General features: G+C 48.1%; 2 protein-coding genes across 6 annotated transcripts in view; one reads left to right on the forward strand and one right to left on the reverse strand.

The window, feature by feature from the left end:
* Positions 1-5058, forward strand: part of GSN (gelsolin) — a 54024-nt gene extending 48966 nt beyond the window's left edge. For all 5 annotated transcript variants that reach the window (XM_043566550.1, XM_043566546.1, XM_043566547.1 and 2 more), the window contains 5 exons: positions 462-636; positions 1711-1835; positions 2046-2123; positions 4030-4090; positions 4675-5058. In XM_043566550.1, the coding sequence (XP_043422485.1) occupies positions 462-636; positions 1711-1835; positions 2046-2123; positions 4030-4090; positions 4675-4844 (609 nt within the window). In that variant the 3' untranslated portion in view covers positions 4845-5058. The remainder of the gene's footprint in view (positions 1-461; positions 637-1710; positions 1836-2045; positions 2124-4029; positions 4091-4674) is intronic.
* A 4598-nt stretch (positions 5059-9656) lies between these two features.
* STOM (stomatin) overlaps positions 9657-20033 on the reverse strand; it is a 31998-nt gene continuing 21621 nt past the window's right edge. Inside the window, exons 6-7 of the mRNA XM_043566552.1 lie at positions 19237-19371; positions 9657-11724 (exon numbers count right to left, since the gene is read on the reverse strand). Of these exons, the coding sequence (XP_043422487.1) occupies positions 11530-11724; positions 19237-19371 (330 nt within the window). The 3' untranslated portion in view covers positions 9657-11529. The remainder of the gene's footprint in view (positions 11725-19236; positions 19372-20033) is intronic.

The raw sequence follows: 20033 nt of genomic DNA on the forward strand, positions 1-20033 counted from the left end.
AGACTTCCTCTTGTTTCAAGGATGCCCGGAGCCCCTTGCATACCTGCCATAATGGGAAGCTCACTATCTAACAGTCCATTCTTCACCATCTGGACACTTCCTGATTGTATTCCAGACGGCTCCTATCCCTTTTATGATGGAAGGTGCAGACCTGAAGGTGCAGGATGGTCTGAACAGCCTAGAGGAGAATGGGGCTATCTCACCTCCTTTGTGCTGGGCACTCAACTTCTGTTAGTGTAGCCCAGAATTCTAGAATTACCTGGACGAGCCACAGTGCATTAGTGAATCATGGGAGTGAATCAACTAAGCCCCTCCTTGTCCAATGTGCCCTCAGTTGTGATGGGTATATTCTTCCAAGTGTCCACCTAAGAGCTGGTCCTGCTGCAGGGTCTCCTGGGAAGTAAGGAGGGGACTGAGGACTTTTCGTCTGGTTTCTGATTAATCGGACTCTGCCTTCCCAGATCATTCCTAAAGCTGGTGCACTGAACTCCAATGATGCCTTTGTCCTGAAAACCCCCTCGGCCGCCTACCTGTGGGTGGGGGCAGGAGCCAGCGACGCAGAGAAGACGGGAGCCCAGGAACTGCTCAGGGTACTTCGGGCCCAACCTGTGCAGGTGGCAGAAGGCAGTGAGCCAGGTAGGAGCTGGGGGCATCGGGGCCTGTTGCTTGCTGAGGACTGTGGCTGTTAGATCTCCCTCCCTCCTTTCTGCTTTTGGGGGGGGCTCCTTACTCCTGCCTTTCTCCGTACCTGTCCCCTTTTGTGTGTTCAACAAAAGCAGGTGGGCTTAAAGTGAGGGCTATGGTCAGCGAGAGGGAGGCCCTCCAGGAGTGAAGAGAAAGCAGAGCTCCGTCTGGGCTGGGGCATTCGGGGAAGGCTGCTGGAGGAGGTGGTCACTTGCGAGGAGGCCTTGAAAAGCAGGCAGAGTAACAGCCTCATGGGGGCAGAGTCTCTCCTAACCTTTAGAATTTCTGTGGACAGAAATGCCAAAGCCTGCTCTGTTTTTCAGAATACAGGTAGGAACATCTTTATGCCAGCCCTCACTCAGTCTTTCTGCTATGCCTTTGAGTCTATGCCTTCCCGGCTGATGCTTAGTAGAAATGGGGAAGAGTAGCTGTGCTTTCCGAGATGATGGACATATTCATACCCGCCATGTCCAATTTGGTGGCCACTAGTCGCATGTGGCTAATGAGCGCTTGAAATACGAATGCTGGGAATTAATGAGACCGAGGAACTGAATGCTTAATTGTTTTTCATTTTAGTGAACTTAAATAGCCACATGTGGACAAAGCAGGTGTAGTGGAAAGAATAGGGGGATTAGAGTCAGATAAGATTTGTATCCTGCCTTTACTCCTTGTTAGCTGTGTGATGTTGGGTGAGTTGCTTAACCTCTCTGAGCCGCAGTTACCTTGTTTGTGGAGCGGGAATAATTATCCCCATCCTGCAGTGCTGTCGTCATTCCTGGCTGTGTGTCGTGCCAAGTCTGCCCTCTCTGGGCCCCTGTTTCATCACCTTGAAATTCCCTCAGGCCCCTTCCCAGTTGCCCCCCCGCCTGCCCCCCCCCTCCCCACCATCCCCACCGGGATTTGAAGGCAGAGGGTGGATTGAGAGCAGTCAGCCGTGCCAGGGCAGGGTTTGTCGTGGGGTCTGATGAGAAGGGCTGGCGGGAGGCGGTATCTGTTGGCAACTGGCGCGGTCTCCCCCCCTCACAGACAGCTTCTGGGAGGCGCTGGGCGGGAAGGCCGCCTACCGCACGTCCCCGCGACTGAAGGACAAGAAGATGGACGCCCACCCTCCTCGCCTCTTTGCCTGCTCCAACAAGATCGGCCGTTTTGTGGTGAGCCCCGGCGGAGGTCTCTGCCTCTGCTTACCCACTGGGAGGCGGGCTTGCAAGGCGTGTGGCGTCAGCAGCAGGGCAGGGAGAAGCCCTTGACACAGGGCAGGGAGGAAGGATCCCCTGCCGGCTGGAGCGAGGTGAGGCCGCCCAGGGGAAGGAAGACCTCTGGATCACCGGTGTGCTTTCGTTAACCCTTCTGTTCCTTCCCAGATCGAAGAGGTTCCTGGCGAGCTTATGCAGGAAGACCTGGCCACAGATGACGTCATGCTCCTGGACACCTGGGACCAGGTGGGTGGAGGACAGAAGGCGTAGGCTGTTTGGGATGAGGGAGGTGCTAGACTGCAGCTCTTAGATCAGTTGCCAGAAGGGCTTAAAAGAGCCAGATGTTGCTGGAAAGGTCCCTGAGGTGTTGCGAGGCACTTTCCCTTTCTGGGCCTCCATTTCCCCATCTGCAAAATGGGAGTGATGGGACCTACCTTGCCTAATTCTAGGAGGTGAGGTGTAGATAAGATCACCTTGCACACTGTGAAGCACCATATAGATGCAAATCGGATGGCCCAGAGTTCTCTCCCGGGCCTTAGGGCAGTGTGAACTCCTCCCTTAAATCTATTGGTAGAGAAACTTGAACTTAGCATATCATATGCGGGCATAAACAGTCTACAGAGGGTCACCTGGGCGTTTCGAAGGGCATCTCCTTCTGTTTTAGAGGGCTCTGAGCTCTCTCTGCTTCACCTCCTGGGGAAGGCTGTTGTGTAGGACTGGTAGGAATGGTGGTGCCATTCCTTCAGTCGACCAGTATTAACTGAGCACCTGCTTTGTGCCAGACACTGCTCTAGATGCTAGGAAGAGAGCAGTAAATAAAGTAGACATTCCCCTGCCCTCACAGGGCTTCACATTCTCTTGGGGGATGGCAGTCGATAATCCTTCCTGTCAGAGTTATCAAAATTACAGATGGCAGCCACGAAGACATAAGGCTCCCCTCTGTCTCTTCTTCTGGGGATGCCCGGTTGGAAGATCAATACCAGAATGTTTGTAGCTTGAGCCATCCAGCTGCTGTCGTCGATGGCTCCTCTGGCCACCTAATCTATTCGTTCATCCGTTTCTTCATTCACTCAGCCCACATTTAGTACACACCAGCGTCTTCCAGGAAAAAATGCTGGAATCCTACGATGAGCAAAGTAGACACAGTACCTGCCGTGAAGGGGCTTCTAGTTTAGCAGGGAACACGTTTGTAAATAAGTAAGAGAAAGACTGGTATTTTATTATCTGATATCATCTTATCAATGACAGGGACTCTTTAAAATATTTAAAAAAAATTTTTTTAACATTTATTCATTTTCAAGAGAGGGACAGAGTGCAAGCAGGGAAGGGGCAGAGAGAGAGGGAGACGTAGAATCGGAAGCAGCCTCCAGGCCCTGAGCTGTCAGCACAGAGCCTGATGTGGGACTCAAACCCATGAACCATGAGATCGTGACCTGAGCTGAAGTCGACGCTTAACCGGCTGAGCCACCCGGCGCCCCTTTAAGATATCTTAGATACACCTAAAAATTGTCGTATTACACGACTTGTATTAAGGCTCACAACGGTGGTAGTGGTGGTAACTTGTTTTTATTCCAAGCCTTAGACCCGTGCGGCCCAGAGCAGACTCAGTGCCTGTTTGGTGTGAGCATATGTTTGGATGCTCATTGGTTGAGCAAACAAATGCCAGAGAGGGATAATTCATGAACTTCTAGAGAAGGATCTCAAACTCATTGGTTAAGCAATGTTAGCGAGTGAGGGGGCTGGGGTGGGGGGACACGGCGTGGCGGGTCCTGAGGCAAACTGGGAATGCTGGTCTAAATCGGCGGTGGGGGTGGGGGTGGGGTGCTGCCACTCAGCCTCATCCACATGAGCGTGAAGGCCCGTGGTCGCCAGATCCTCCAAGTTTTCAAGAGAACGCAGAATTCTAGATTTTAACGCAAGCTGGTAACTAAACTTGGCTACATGGGCATTATAGACCAAGCTGTGGTGGTGGGTGGGCCAAGAAAGCGTGTGTGAAGGTCACCAGTTTGCAAGCTCTGTTCCAAGTCCTTCCAGTCCTGGTCTGTGGGCCGTGTCTGGTCCCGGCTGGGCCGCAGGAGCCTCCCCATTCTTCTCCAGCGGTGCGTGTGGGCAGCACCCTCATGTACACTTTTCGTTTCATGCCTCACTCCAGGTCTTTGTCTGGGTTGGAAAGGATTCTCAAGAAGAGGAAAAGACAGAAGCCCTGAGCTCTGGTGAGGACCATGTGCCTGTGGGGCTCTTTCCTGCGGTGCAGTGGGAACAGCTTCCCGCATGGGTCTGGGAGTTCGTGACAGTGGGGTGGCACTTCCTCATCCGTGGTCAGCCCCTTGGGAGCCCTGCCTGGGGCACTGGAAGAGCACATCAGCTCCTACAGAAAGCTTCAGGTCATGCCAGGGAAAGGCTACTTTAAGTTTGCCCAAGGACCCAACTTGTCAGGGTTTGGATATCGGAAAGCAGATCTCTGGTAGCTGACCAGATCTGACTTGGGAGGCAGAACCCTCAAGCTGGTTTGTTAATATCTTCCAATAGGGGAGAGCAAGAGAGCAAAGTGATACAAACTTTGTGAAGCAGGGAGTTAAACCGTGACCCCGGGCCCTTCCTGCGTTCCTGGGCAGGGTGGTCGGGGAGCCATGTGCGGTCATTGCTAAGGGATGCTAGCGTCTAGTGCAGGGACTGGCCATCAGAGACACTAGGACCAAAAGCCATCGTAGGCAGCTTCTGCCCTGAACCACCTCTCCCTGGTGAAGGACGCACGAAGCATTCCTGGGGTTTTCTTTTCCTGCATGTGTGTCTGCAGCTAAGCGGTATATTGAGACGGACCCAGCTAATCGCGACAGGAGGACCCCCATCACCATCGTGAAGCAAGGCTTTGAACCTCCCTCCTTCGTGGGCTGGTTCCTCGGCTGGGATGACAGCTACTGGTCTGTGGATCCCTTGGACAGGGCCATGGCTGAGCTGGCTGCCTGAGGACAGGCAGGCCCCACCCCTGTCACTGGTCAGTGCCTTTTTATAACAGTCCATCCTTCAGAGACCTTACAGAGAGCAGGGCCACTCTGGTGTGTGTGTGTGTTTTTACAGTAGCCAAAAACAGCCATGCAGAAATTCAGGGTCCTTGCACAATTGTCTCAAGTATCTGTCCTTTTGGAAATTGAATCCAATAAAAGCTTTTTGAAGTGTGTTAGCCTGTCGTGGCTCAATATGTCTCGGTAATTATTCTGGGAATTCCCAGGGAGGGGCCTGGCATGTGCCTGTGAGCCGGTGGCTAAGCTTCCTTCACTCTGTGTGAATCCTGGACCTCCGAGAAGCAGGTGCCAGGATGAGGTGGGATGCACCCAGGTGGCCCCAGGGGAACTGCCTGTGTGAAAGGAAATCGGGAGGGAACCGGGGAACTGAGGGAGCCGCTGGACTGAGGTGCACGTCTGACCCCAAGTGAAGGAGAAGAGGGAGAAGGTTGGGCGGAAGCCGTCCCAGATGGCAGTGCCGTCCAGGAAAGTTTGGCAAAGCTTTCAGGGAATGCTTGAACCAAAGTAAAAAAATAAAAAATGAAAATAAAAAAACTCTTTTTTAATGGTATGTGGTATGGTCCCATTTTTCTTTTTTTGTTATTTTTTAAATTATATGTATATATTTTAATTTACATCCAAGTTAGCATATAGTGCAACAATGATTTCAGGCGTAGATTCCTTAGTGCCCCTTAACCCATTTAGCCCATCCCCCCCTCCCACAACCCCTCCAGTAACCCTCGGTTTGTTCTCCATATTTATGAATCACAAAATATATATGTCCCCCTCCCTGTTTTTGTATTATTTTTGTTTCCCTTCCCTTATGTTCATCTGTTCTGTGTCTTAAAGTCCTCATAGAAGCAAAGTCATATGATATTTGTCTTTCTTTGACTAATTTCGCTGAGCATAACACCCTCCAGTTCCATCCACGTAGTTGCAGATGGCAAGATTTCATTCTTTTTGATTGCCGAGTAATACTCCATTGTATATATGCCACATCCTCTTTATCCATTCATCCATCGATGGACATTTGGGCTCTTTCCATACTTTGGCTATTGTTGATACCACTGCCAGAAACATGGGGGTGCATGTATCCCTTTGAGACAGTACACCAGTATCCCTTGGATAAATACCTAGTAGTGCAATTGCTGGGTCGTAGGGTAGTTCTATTTTTAATTTTTTGAGGAACCTCCATAGTGTTTTCCAGAGTGGCTGCACCAGTTTGCATTCCCACCAACAATGCAAAAGAGATCCTCTTTCTCCGCATCCTCGCCAGCATCTGTTGTTGCCTGAGTTGTTAACGTTAGCCATTCTGACAGATGTGAGGTGGTATCTCATTGTGGTTTTGATATGTATTTCCCTGATGATGAGTGATGTGGAGCATTTTTTCATGTGTCAGTTGGCCCTCTGGATGTCTTCTTCGGAGAAGTGTCTATTCGTGTCTTTTGCCCATTTCTTCACTGGATTATTTGGCTTTTGGGTGTTGAGTTTGATAAGTTCTTTATGGATTTTGGATACTAATCCTTTATCTGATACATCATTTGCAGATATCTTCTCCCATTCTGTCGGTTGAAGCTTTTTATCTTGACAAGGTCCCAATAGTTCATTTTTGCTTTGGTTTCCCTTGCCTCCAGAGACGTGTTGAGTAAGAAGTTGCTGTGGCCAAGGTGACAGAGGTTTTTGCCTGCTTTCTCCTTGAGGATTTTGATGGCTTCCTGTCTTACATTGAGGTCTTTCATCCATTTTGGGGTATGGTGTAAGAAAGTGGTCCAGGTTCATTCTTCTGCACGTTGCTGTTGAGTTTTCCCAGCACCACTTGCTGAAGAGACTGTCTTTATTCCATTGGATATTCTTTCCTGCTTTGTCAAAGATTAGTTGGCCATCCATTTGTGGGTCCATTTCTGGGTTCGCTATTCTGTTCCATTGATCTGAGTGTCTGTGTTTGTGCGAGTACCATACTGTCTTAATGATTACAGCTTTGTAACACAGCTTGCAGTCTGGGATTGTGATGCCTCCAGCTTTGGTTTTCTTTTTCAAGATTTCTTTGGCTATTCGGGGTCTTTTCTGGTTCCATACAAATTTTAGGATTGTTTGTTCTAGCTCTGTGAAGAATGCTGGTGTTACTTTGATAGGGATTGCGTTGAATACATGGATTGCTTTGGGTAGTATCGACATTTTAACAATATTTGTTCTTCCTCTCCAGGAGCATGGAATCTTTTTCCATTTCTTTGTGTCTTCTTCAATTTCTTTCATAAACTTTCTATAGTTTTCAGTGTATGGGTTTTTCACCTCTTTGGTTAGATTTATTCCTAGGTATTTTCTGGTTTTGGTGTATTTTTTATCATGGTAAATGATACATAATAATCATTTTGACTATTTCTAAGCGGCATGCAGTGTCATTATATACATTTACAGTGTTGTGGAGTCAGCACCGTTTATTTATTTTGAGAGAGAGAGAGTGCCAGCAGGGGAGGGGCAGAGAGACAAAGAGGGAGAGAACCCCAAGCAGGCTCAGCGCTGTCAGCGCAGAGCCCAATGGGAGCTCGAACTCGTGAACCGTGAGATCATGACCTGAGCCGAAAGCAAGAGCCGGTCGCCTAACTGACTGAGCCACCCGGGGCCCCTTTGCTCCTTGTAACCTTTATTTGACTTTCTGTCTCTATGGATTTGCCTTTTCTCATACAGTATTTGTCCTCTGTGTCGGGCTTATTTCACTTAGCATAATGTTTTCTCAAGATTCATACATGTTATAGCAAATATCAAAATTTCCTTTTTGTGGCCGAATAATACTCCATTGTGCATATACACATTTTGCTTAACCATTCATCCAGCGGCGGGCACTCAGGTCGTTTCCACCTTTTGGCTATTGTGAACCAGGCTGCTGTGAACACTGGGGCGCAAACAGCTCTTTGATTCAAAGAGTTTTTGAGCCACAGTCCAATCAGCCAGTGAAGGCGCTGTGTGCCTCCCAGGAGCAGGTACAGCGTGGCTTGTCTCCCCACTGCATTCAGTCGTCCCGGGAGGTGTGGCTTTGGTGCACCTGTGGGGACCAGCACTCAAAGCCAGCAGCTGGGGCCCTTAGTTATTTATAGTCCCTTGCAGTAGAAGTCTGGGCAAGGCACGTCCTCACAGCTGCCATACCCGGTAACTAATCTGCCCACACCTCCCTGGCTTCCCCTGTATTCCGTTGAGTCATTCTGCTGCCCCGAACTCTTTGCAGAAATCTGCTCCTGCAGTTACCGTCACGAGAGGTGCCCCTGAGTGCTCCCAAAGTTGTGGGACAGGGACTTCCTCTGTGCCCCGCTTTGTGCCCCCGGGACCCTGAATCTCTGTTCATATTCAGGGCGTCACAAAGTCCCTCTTAGCCTTTCCCATGATCTTCTCCTAAACCTTTTCTCCATGGATGTTCCAACCGGAGCAAGGAACTGCTGCGGGACAGACCCCCTTTCCTCCCCTCTCGTCTTCTGGTCTTTTCTCATGTTGCCCCTGCTTTTGTTCCGCACCACCTCCCCCAACCTGATCTCCAACCGTAAGAGACTCCCATGCATAGGACTGTAGAACAGAAGCCAGTGTGAAGGTGTAGATGCTGGGAAGGGTGTGCATGTGTGTTTACACTGCTGTTTCCAAAGCTGCTGATCACTCGGATTGCCCAGGGAGCTTTTTAGGCCCCAGGGGCCCTACGTCTAGAGATTGTGATTCATTGCAGAGGTGATGAGGGGAGGGGAGAAGGAATTTTCCAGGTGAGACATGGGGGCCGGAGGGGCAGGGAGTCATCTCAGAGTGTGCAGCAAGTACAGAGGGGGTCGTGGGGGAGCAGGTGGAGAGTGCTAGGCCTCACATCGTGAGAGGTAGGCCGGGCCCACCTCAACTGCCATGCTGAGAGATTTGGACGGGATCCTGTAACTCCCACCTCACTTACCCAAAAAGTTACTTGCAGTCAAAGCAATCACTTTGACAGATGCAAAGTCCTGGGACAAAAGCAGCATTTACAGCCTGGAGCTTCCAAGGGCCTTCCCTCAAGGCAGACGGAGTCCTGTCTGGACAAGCCAGCTCCCCTCCTGCAAACCTGTGGGAGGTCAAGTTGCAGGGGATGTACCCCTGAATTCTTCATTTCTTCTACTGGCACGCAAGGTGGTTTATTAGCCAATTTCAGTTTATTGGTGGCTGTGGCCTCCTAACTCTACAGTGCTCCGAAAAAGGAAGTTACCCGGGGCAAGAGTTGCTCGGACTTCGTATTTTTCTCTCAAAGTTCAACCACATAGTTTCTCCTAACAACTTTTTCCCCCCAAAACATGACCTTGGATTTTGTCGTCTACCATATAGAAGTCATCGTGAGGCGCCATGACAGGCGACGAAAAGGCCGGCCTGGGCTTGGATCCTGTGTCTGACTTTGGGCTGGTCAATAGGTACCTGTTGTGTGCTTTGGGCCAGGCAGCCTGCAAGGCATTGGAGCTGAAACAGACCACGGGGTGACAGAAGTGAGTTCCTGTCCTGCTTGGATTCGGGCAAAGGGTGATTAAACTAGCAAAGGATTCAGGGTGTCCATGGATCTCGAACTCCCCAGGGAAAATATATGGGCAGGTGCTCCAGAAGGGGCCTAGGCAAGAAAGACGGCAGTTGGGCAACTTTAACCTCTCCGCATTTTTTGGCCCACATAAAGCACACCGAGAAGCCAATGTAGCCAAGCCCAGGACCGGAGGATCACATGTGCCATTTCTGAAAAATGAAATCCACAGACACTAAATCCAGGCAGAAACAGACTCTCACCCAAAGAAAATGAGTAAAAGTGCACGCTTTATTATGTACAGCATTGGAAAGGGAGGCCACGTGGAGAACACTCTTGCACCAGCGCTCATCCTAGACCCCTTTTATGCTTCCTCCCTCTCAAGCAATTTAATCCCAACCTATTGGGCTATGAATCCACAAGGCAGAGAGGCGAAGACTGGTATCTGGAAATAGGGACACTCAAAGGAGCAGAAAGCACTGTTACTCTAAGCCTGAGAAGAGGTTTTCAGCCAGGTTATGGGGCTGTTTCCTGGTCCTCACTGGTCGAGGGTGAGTCACCGCACGAAAGAGAGAAAATCATTAGTTAAAAAATTATAAATAGAAACGTAACTTGAGTTCCAAGTCAAAATGCTCCATATACATGTAATAAACTCAGCTGAGAACATGGATGCGCGGTTCAAGGTTTTCTAAAATAAGCTTGGAAATGGGCGATCGGGGAGGGGACATTCATAGTCTGGGACAGACAGAGGGATGCAGCTAAGGACCAGTATGAAGGGTGGCTCTGGGTAAGGAAGCTGCTATTCCCAAGACCTCTCTAGGTGAACTCAGAGCCACGAGGGGGAAGTGGTTTAAGTGTCACCAGCCAGGTTGCCGGACCAACAGGAAGAATGCCAGGTTGCTCAGATTCACGGGCATTTGCAAAATTCACAGGCATTTGCAAAAGGCTTCCTACCATTGTGGAACAAGGAACTGGGTAGGAGGGGCTGCCCACTTCCTCTCTGGGCACTGACCACACGTGATAGAAAAGGAGGACTCGGCAAATTAAAAAAAAAACCCTCCATCTATATATCTTAAGTCTGACAGTGTCTTCCCAAGCTCATTGGTTATTACGTGCCCAATATATTGTGAATTCCTCATAATATTTAATGAATGGGCCTGGTAACCAAGGTATTTCACAGTGTCTGATAGTTAATAGCATGCAGACAATAAGAGAGAATTGCTTTACCTATTTTTTAGAAAAAAGGATTAGTCCTTAAGCCATTCAAATGGGTATACAAAGAATTGTGTATAGAACTTAGAGAACATTTTATTTAAAAATCAGAACTATTTAGAACCTGATGTATGAAAATAGGCAAAAGTGAGGAAAAAGCACTTTTGTGACAAGTATTTAGCTGGTTTGAAAGACCACAGAGGAATCACTGAGTCATAAAGAGGCTAAAAGAAGTTTAAAAGAGAGAACTATTCTTATTATTCTTAAAGGATCTTTGTGATAGTAGATTTAGAAGTCTTTTCAAGGGTTAAGATCATCTTTTTCACCGACCTCGAGCATTTCCTCCAGTGTTGACAGGTATAGGCACGAAAATGCCAACTCTCAAGTGAGGATTATTTTGAAACGTGGTCTGGGCTTAGAAAGTAAACGGATGGTAGGAACGTTTCCTTAAGATTCCCCGGAGGTAAGGCACATATGGCCCAGAGGAGCTGGTTGTAGCCTAAGGTCACTGCTTTCTGCAAAGCATTTGTCCAGCCAGGGTGTCCTGTTTTCTTGCCTTTGGTCTGGCTGCAGAATGACCCAGGGAAAGTCAAAAGAAGGGGGATTTAGCCTATTACCTAATGATCTAAACGTATGAACTTTAAATATTTTAAAAGAGTTAAGAAATGATCGAAATGATCTTACAGATCACCAATTGCCAACCCCCTCCCCACATCCCTTCTCTTTCTCAGTATTTACAAGCTAATAATCCTCATCTGTATCTGTGGCTAGGATCACTACACATTCTAAGCACCTCGCAGTCAACATACGGAAAAGGAAAGGAAGGAGGAATAGTCAAGGTCCCGCCCTACTCGCTCCTTACAGGTTAAAGGCTGATTTGGTCCCCACTCTACCCTGGCAGGGAAGGGCGCGTCTCTGCGTTGGCCTCTGTGGCTCACTTCTTTGCCCCCACGATGCCTTGCAGCATGTCTATGGGCAGGGGGAAGACGATCGTGGAGTTTTTCTCAGCAGCAATGGTGGTCAGTGTCTGGAGGTACCGCAGCTGAAGGGCCGCGGGAGACTCAGTGATGACCATGGAGGCTTCTTTCAGAGCCCTGGATGCGTTCATTTCTCCCTCCGCTGCAATGACCTGTGGAACAGGAGGAGGGAGTGGTCAGACTGGAGAAAATACAGGTGTCAAGGGGCAGTCTTCAAACCAGGGTGTGCACACAAAGCCTTCTCCAGGAATGCGCCAGAATAGTTTTAAGGAAATCCATTTCCGGTTACCCCATTTCCATACGTCCTTTTTCCTATGTCGGATTTGCCTGACTATGTGCCTGAGATCGAGACATCGTCTTTTCCTGTGGCTTTTCTTGCATGCTTCAGGGGACCGAACAGAGGGGCAACTCAAAATAGGGGTTGAACTAGTGAATGGACACAAATCCTTTTGCAAGTCACATGAATTTCCAGTTATTTATTGATTGAGAGAGAGAGAGAGAGAGAGAGAGAGAGAGAGAGAGAGAGAATCTTAAGCAGGCTCTACACCCAGCCCAGTGCTCAACACGGGGCTTGATCTCAAGACAGTGAGATCATGACCTGAGCCAAAATCAAGAATCAGTCGCTCAACCGACTGAGCCACCCAGGCGTTCAATTTCCAGTTGTTTGATTTTAAAGAAAGGACAGAGGACCTTATGGAACTGAAAGCTGATGACCATTAAACATATTTTTAAATGAAAGATCACTGTATGATTTTTAACACGTAATTCAGAAACAGTATGAAGGACTGCATGGCATGACTTTAAACACAACTTTCATCTCCACCTACTTATTTATGTAAACAAAAGTTCTCAGTCCTTAGAGGTACAAAAATGAAAAGTTAACACTAGAACTGATGTTTAATCTTGTCTCATTCTGGCAATACGTGACAGCCAGCTGCAAACACAGGAATTCTTTATCTTGTTAAGATAAGCATTTCTAGGGGCGCCTGGGTGGCGCAGTCGGTTAAGCGTCCGACTTCAGCCAGGTCACGATCTCGCTGTCTGGGAGTTCGAGCCCCGCGTCGGGCTCTGGGCTGATGGCTCAGAGCCTGGAGCCTGTTTCCGATTCTGTGTTCCCTCTCTCTCTGCCCCTCCCCTGTTCATGCTCTGTCTCTCTCTGTCCCAAAAATAAACGTTGAAAAAAAAAAATTAAAAAAAAAAAAAAAAGATAAGCATTTCTAGTGAAAGAAAAAAATTATTTGGGAGAAATTCTGAAACATTTAAATGCCTTATTTGTAGTCACAGGAAATGTTTAAAATATTAATTTTAACTTCAGTACTAGGGATGCCTGGGTGGCTCAGTCAGTTAAGCGTTCGACTCTTGATTTCGGCTCAGGTCATGATCTCATGGTTGGTGGACTTGAGCCCCATCAAGGGCTTTGTGATGACGGCAAGGGGCCTGCTGGGGATTCTCTCTCCCTCTCTACTCCTCCCCTGAACGTGCTCACTCTCTCTCTCTCTCAAAATAAATAAACTTAAAAAAAAACAACCCACTTCAATACTAAATGTGTTGCGGTAGGAGTAATAAAGTAATTCATGACAAAATATATTGTATTAGGAAAAGACTCCATGAGGAGGCAGAGTGGAAATACAAGTTCAAGGAGAAAAGAAAAGGGACAATGAAGCATGCCTATTGAAAGAGCTTATTTACGTATTTTAAACAGATGATGGAATCATTATGTTGTTTGAATTTCACTGGATACATTGAAATGAGTGATGTGAAGTTTTAATTAATTAATTATTTTTTTTTAAGTTTATATATTTTTTTAGTAATCTCTGTACCCAACCTGGGGCTCAAACTCATGACCCCAAGATCAGGAGTTGCGTGTTCCTCCAACCGAGCCAGCCAGGTGCCCCAGTCAGTTAAGCATCTAACTCTCGATTTCGGCTCAGGTCACGATCTCACAATTCGTGAGTTTGAGCCCCACGTTGGGCTCCTTGCTGACAGCGCAGAGCCTGCTAGGGATTCTCTCTCTCTCTCTCTCTCTCTCTCTCTCTCTCTCTCTCCACTTCTCTGCTCCTCCCCTGCTCACTCTCTCTCAAAAATAAATATTTAAAATAAAATAAAATAAAATGTCAATATTTAAAACATGTCAGATTATATGCTTAGCCAAGTATATAAATTCAAATGAAAATGTTCACATGTCTACTTAAAATGTGTGATGGGACATCTAGTTTGTCTAAATTCCTCTTGAGGTTACATGGGCATAAAAGTGTGAACATCACTGGGGTCGGGGGAGGGGGGGAAAGGCAGGGGCTTTGGAGTGGGACAGGCTTGTACTCAAATTCCAAACCTAACCCTCACCAGCTGAGTGTCCTCAGAGAGGTTATTTAACATGCTGAGCTCTGGTTTCTTACTCTTAAAACGGGATAGTACCTGCCTTTTAGGGCCATTGTAAGGAAGACAGGAAGGTACATTAAGTGTGAAATGTATAAACGGAGGCTATCGTATAGGAAAGGCATGTGGGAAGTCAAGACCTGGTTTTTGAATCCAGCTATGCCTTAATGTATAAAGGATTCAGAAGCCAATCAAGGCGGTGAGTTACTCTTACTCCATAATCCTAGAAGAGGGCGTGAAGATACCATGCTCACTAAGCTTAACGGCACAGTTCCAACTGGGTTGTTTTCACAGGGATCTCAAAATATTCATGGTTCAGAATACTCCCATGAATATCCGAGTTGAACACGATAGTCTCGCGACCAGTGGGGTTTCATTCACTTCTAGAGTAAATGCCGGGAGCCGCCTAGGGGTCAAGCCCTGTGCAGTAGCTAGGGAAGAGAGTGGACCCCCTTGCCTCCTTTGGCTCCCGGTCAAGCAGGGGAGACAGACATGGGAACGGATCACTTCATTCCAGTGTGAGAAATGTAGACAGACAGGTACAAGGCACAGGGCCAGCACTCAGCAAAGCAGGCTTTGCAGAACACGAGCTGATGAGATTATGGAAGTTGAATAGGACAGGATGAAAGCTTTGTCGTTTGGCCACAGATGAAGAAGACTTCAGGCAGCACACACGTCAAGGTACCAAGGTTTTAAAAAGCTGGTATATTCCAGAAAAATCTAAGTGGCCGAATGCAGTGTGAGGCAGAGGAGAGGCTGGGGTGTTTCGTCTGCAGTCTAGAGGCAGAGGGAAGCTGCTGAACAGTTTTGAGCAAGGAACCTCATCAGATCCAGTTGGAGAAAACACACGGACAGACGTCAGAGGATGGATGAGAAGAGCTGCTAACAGGACGGCCTCAGAGTGACTGGTGCGACTGGCTGGTAATGGGGATGTGGGGCTGGAGGGGGAAACAGGCCGGGGGCGGTGCTTTTCAGGAGAGTCAGCAGTTTGGAGGCTGGCTGGGTACGGGGAGGAAGAGGAACAGAGGCTGAGCCGTGGGTTTCTAGGTTTCGGTTGCCTGGGGGGTGCCATTAGGTGAGACGGGTGATACAGGATATGGTGTCACCGAGAAAAGGCACTCAGTTTAGAGGATAAAAACCTTAGTTTGTCAAGATACCCAGAACGTCCTACCTAGATCTGTGAGAGGGGGCACTCCAGGTGCCCTCAAAAAGATGCACGTAACCGTGTGCTCCAAGGCAAACCCTGTACGTACGGAACGCAAAACAAGCTCCTGCCCGAGAACGGCAGGCTCTGGCTTTTTCCGTGTCATCTCAGAGGTCCAATTAGGCACTTTGTTTTTGGTCTGGCGATGGACCGGCTGCAAAGATATCGAATCTCCCACTACTGTCAATATACGAGCTCTTGGCCGAGAAGCCAGACCCACCAGACTAGGCACACGGGCTGTTAACAGGAAAGCTGGTCTGAGGACGCTGCCCAAGATGTGAAGGCAGTAACCACCGGTTCGGTCTGAACACAGGCCACGTAGATGCCATGAATCGGCCCTCAGAAGGCAAAGCAAGATGCCTGTGGCGGTGTGGGGCTTCTGCCAATGCCCAGCACCCCCATGTTGATCCCCACTTCCATGTTTACAGACCGTCCCTTGACAACCAGCCATTTTCAGGTCTGTGAGGTTGGTACTGTTGTCTCCTTCTGTAGCCCAGGCGGGCTGGCCCGCCAAGGGCAGAGAAAGGGGATCTGCATCCCTATACTCCACCTTCTCAATGAATAGACGATGAGACCCAGGAATGTGCACCCGAAAGCACGTGGCAGGCGTTTTTCTGAGAGTTATGAGCGAGGAAATCAGGATGGACGCAAGTGTAAAAGGTATCACATTTCAAGCCGTTAAGAGCTGGTCTAAAACATTGAAAAAGAGGTTCGACTAACATACGGTCAAGCTTGTGGGAGAATCTTTTGTGCCCGGCTCCTTTCTCTCAAACCATGTTTGCCAGCACTTTCATGTTCATTCTCTTCGGGGCATGGTGTTCCTTCGTGTGAACAAAGCATACTTTATGCATTCAACCACAAGGGACATGTGGGCAGTTTCCAGGTTGAGGTAATACGAAGTGCTGCTGTGAACATTCTAGTACACGCCTTGTGTGTTTTGGTAAACACACAAGTGCGTTTCTGTTGGATACACACTGCCAGACAGTTTTCCAAAATGGTGGTACCAAATCTGTGGTCTCACTGACAAAACAGGCGTATGAGTTCTTCCCTCACCCACACTTGGCTCTTTTCTTTTTAGCCATCCTGGTAGATGTCTAGTGTGGCATCTGCTTGTGATTTGAATTTGCATTTCCCTGATGGCTATGTAACGGAAATTCCTTCAGAGAGGGATTTCTCTCTGAAGGCTCTTAATCTATAGGCTCTCTTACCCTTTTCTTTCACAATTTATTTGTTGAAGAAATGGACTCCCTACTTTCCATGAGAACCTGACTGTACCATTTTGAATATATAAGCCTTATGGTTGTTGCAGGGTTACTGTGTTTTACAGAAAGGATAGACTCCTTGTGATTCGATGTGTTCACCCTAATCTTAAAGACAGATACTGCCCAGGTCCACGAGACTGTTCCAGACGATCCCTACAGTCTCATCCAGGTGGAGCACAGTCATTCAGAATTCTAACCGGCTTCATCTCTTCCCATTGTTATAAGGACTTCTCTTTCCTAACTGGTGAAAGCACTTGCCCAAGGGGCTTAGTCCATCGTGCAAAGCCCAGAGGAGCCAGAGGGGAATTCTGATTTCCACTGCCACTAATCGACCGTGTGACCTTGAGGAAAATCACATGAATTTTCTGGGCTCAATCTTTTCATCTGAATAGTGGGATGGCAAATAAGTTTCATTTTTAGGGCCAAGGCCAAGCAGTTGAGGACTGTTACCTGAAGGGCAACAGAAGGGTTCTGAGGTCAAGCCTAAGCTCAGGGGAAAACAGTGCTGTGCTTGCTTCCCGGCAGGGGAATAGGAGGGTGCAGGGGCAGCCTCTGGACCAGGTTATCTGTCAGCTTCAGAAGATAATCTCTAAGGACCCTTCAGGCCCTGACATTCTAAGTAGTCTCTTCAGTATGGCTTGGAATGGGGCTGTTGGTTAATGACGTAATCTAGATAAAAGCGATTCCTGTTTTTCAAAATACCAGCTCGATTATAGTAGGGCGTATTTAATGTTACCAGAAATACCACTGAGTCTTCTCAATGTGATGGCAGTACTGGAGGTTCCACAGAATTACCAGGTTGCCCTCATGAGCATCAATTATCACATTAGGAAAAGCTAACAATTCTGGTTAGTAGAAAATTCTGGGTATAGTGTCAAAGGAGCTGCTGTTCTATTTGATGCTGGCTAAGAAATTATAGTCCCCAATGTGTGGCTTAAAGGGCATCCTACTAGAAGGGCAGGGCTCTGTGCTTAGTCAATTATCACCAGCTACTACTATTTTCTTTCTTTAAAAAAAATTTTTTTTTAATGTTTATTTTTGAGGCGGGGGTAGGGGCAGAGAGAGAGGGAGCCACAGAATCCAAAGCAGACTCCAGGCTCTGAGCTGTCAGCATGGGGCCCCACGTGGGGCTCAAACTCATGAACTATAAGGTCGTGACCTGAGCTGAAGTTGGACGGTTAACCGACTGAGCCACCCAGGTGCCCTTATTACTATTTCCTAACAACAACAATGGATTGGTCTGCCCCTTGTGTCTTGGGAGATCTATCAAGTCCACAGCAACCCCTCCGATGAAGACTGCCCTCTTCCTTCACCCATTCACAGGCAAAGGGCTGTGGAACTTAATATCTGAGTTTGCCCTTTTTTAAAAAAGTGTTCCTAATGTTTATTTATTTTTGAGAGAGAGAGAGAGAGCGCCAGGAGGGCAGAGAGAGAAAGAGACAGAGTCTGAAGTAGTAGCCTCTGAGCCATCAGCACAGAGCCTGACGTGGGGCTCGAACCCACAAACCGTGAGATCATGACCTGAGCTGAAGTCAGACGCTTAACCGACTGAGCCACCCAGGCGCCCCCTGAATTTGCCCTTTTGACCAAACTTTGGCCAAAGAGAATCTCTCTGCTATGAATCTGGAATCAAGGCGGGTCTGTCCCCTTTAGTGTTCAGCTGAGGGAGGTGTGTGAACTTGAGAGTTGACTCTGCCCTCCAGCTGTCAGCAGTGAGATGAGGCCCAGGAGATGGAATGATTAGCTCCCTTTGGTCTTGACCACACTGCAGTCCCTGGCTCCATTTCTGATGGGACTTGACTCTACTTCCCATCCTTGGGTTTGGCGAGATATCCCCGTGTCCTTATGAATTAGCTCCAGAGACCCTCTTTCCTAGGTTAGATTAATAGATATTTCCTCAACACCTCTCCTATGGGGCATGCACCCATGTGGGCTCAAAAAGCAGGCAGGGATGGTGACGACAAGAAGGAGGGGGAAAAGCAGACATGAGAGGAGTGAAAAAAAGAAGAGGACAGAGAGGAAGAGGGAACAGTAAGAAGGAAGAAGGTCCTGAGAAAAGAGAGAATGAAAGAGAAGACAAAAATAGGCAAGGATTAGCTCAGGCCATGATCTCACGGTTCATGAGTTCAAGCCCTGCGTTGGGTTCCACGCTGGTTGGGATTCTCTCTCTCTCCCCCTATCCCGCAAGCACTGTCACTCTCTCTCTCAAAATAAATAAACTTCAAAAACGAAGACAGGGAAGGAACAAATGGTAGGCACATGGACTGGACTGTCCACTTGCTCTAAGCCAGAACTGTCCCTTTGTCCTTAGTGGGGGACTCGGAGCATGAAGTATGAGACATGGCAGGGCGGGGGGGGCGGGACATGCAGTCACAGAAGAATGACACGGCTCTGTACACACTGACGGGCTCACAGGATGATGTTAAGTGAAAGGATCAAGGAACAGAACGATACGTGGGTGTGACCATGCTTACGCAAAATAAGCCGGCAATCTAACACCCTAGTCAAATAAAACCCCGGTGTATATACTAAGCTGTCATGATTGGTGGCCCCTTGGGGGGGCTTGTGGCTTGAAGTGATAGGGAGGCTTTCAACTTGGCTAAACCCGTTAAGATTATTTCCATTTTTATAACAACCATGATTTCCTTAAAAAGAAAACTCGACAGGCAAAGCAAACTGAAAGAAAAAAAGAGAAAGAAAGAAAAGAGAAAAACAAAGGAAAAGAAAAGAAAAAAAAGAAAAGAAAAGAAAAGAAAAGAAAAGAAAAGAAAAGAGAAGAAAAGGAAAGAAAAGAAAAGGAAAGAAAAGGAAAGGGAGGTTACCTTGGCTCGGGCCTCCCGAGATGCCTCCGCCTCTGCAGCCATCGCCCTCTGGAGCTGCACAGGCAGCTTCACGTCCTTAATTTCCACGCGCTCCACCTTTATTCCCCAGTCGTCCGTGGCGTCATCCAGGGTACACTGTCAGGAAGAGAGAAGGCAAGCCAGGAATGCTCAGCCCAGCCCAGAGGCCTACGGTAGAGCACTGGGGTCTAGAGCAGACAGGGCGCTGGGGGAGAGCCGGGAGAGAGCTTACTTCTCCTGCGCTGGATGGAAGGCTGAGCTAGGGGGCTGGGTCCCAGGGAGCTGATCCTGATTCTATTCCTAAGAAGCTCATGCAGAGGTTGGCAAACTTTTCCTACAAGGGCCAGACAGTGATCGTTTACTTTCAGTGTCTGTTGCAACTGTGAACTGTGCCGATGTAGGTCAAAAACAGCTGTGGGTAATACCTAAGCCAACGGGAGTGGCTGTATCCCAGTAAAACTTTACCGATAGAAACAGGTGGCCAGCTGGCTCCTGATCTAATATGACTCCACGTACGCCACATTACTTCCTCCTGCTTCAGCTTGGTCCCTTTACCATGGGTGGAATGAAATCCTACTTCCTGTCTCATATGGTGGCTGTGGACATCAGGGAAGGTCACAGATTCTACACACCATGACACTGATACGAGTAACAAGATCTCAGGTTAGAGTGCTTTATCTTTGTTGAGCAAGTCAGGTTTAATTTGTAATCTATTACCCAAGTAAGACTGGAAAGCATAGGAGTTCCAAGGGAAGTCATGGGACCCACACGAGAATTTA

This window comes from Prionailurus bengalensis, chromosome D4 (genome assembly GCF_016509475.1).
Source record: "Prionailurus bengalensis isolate Pbe53 chromosome D4, Fcat_Pben_1.1_paternal_pri, whole genome shotgun sequence".
NCBI classification, from domain to species: Eukaryota; Metazoa; Chordata; class Mammalia; order Carnivora; family Felidae; genus Prionailurus; species Prionailurus bengalensis.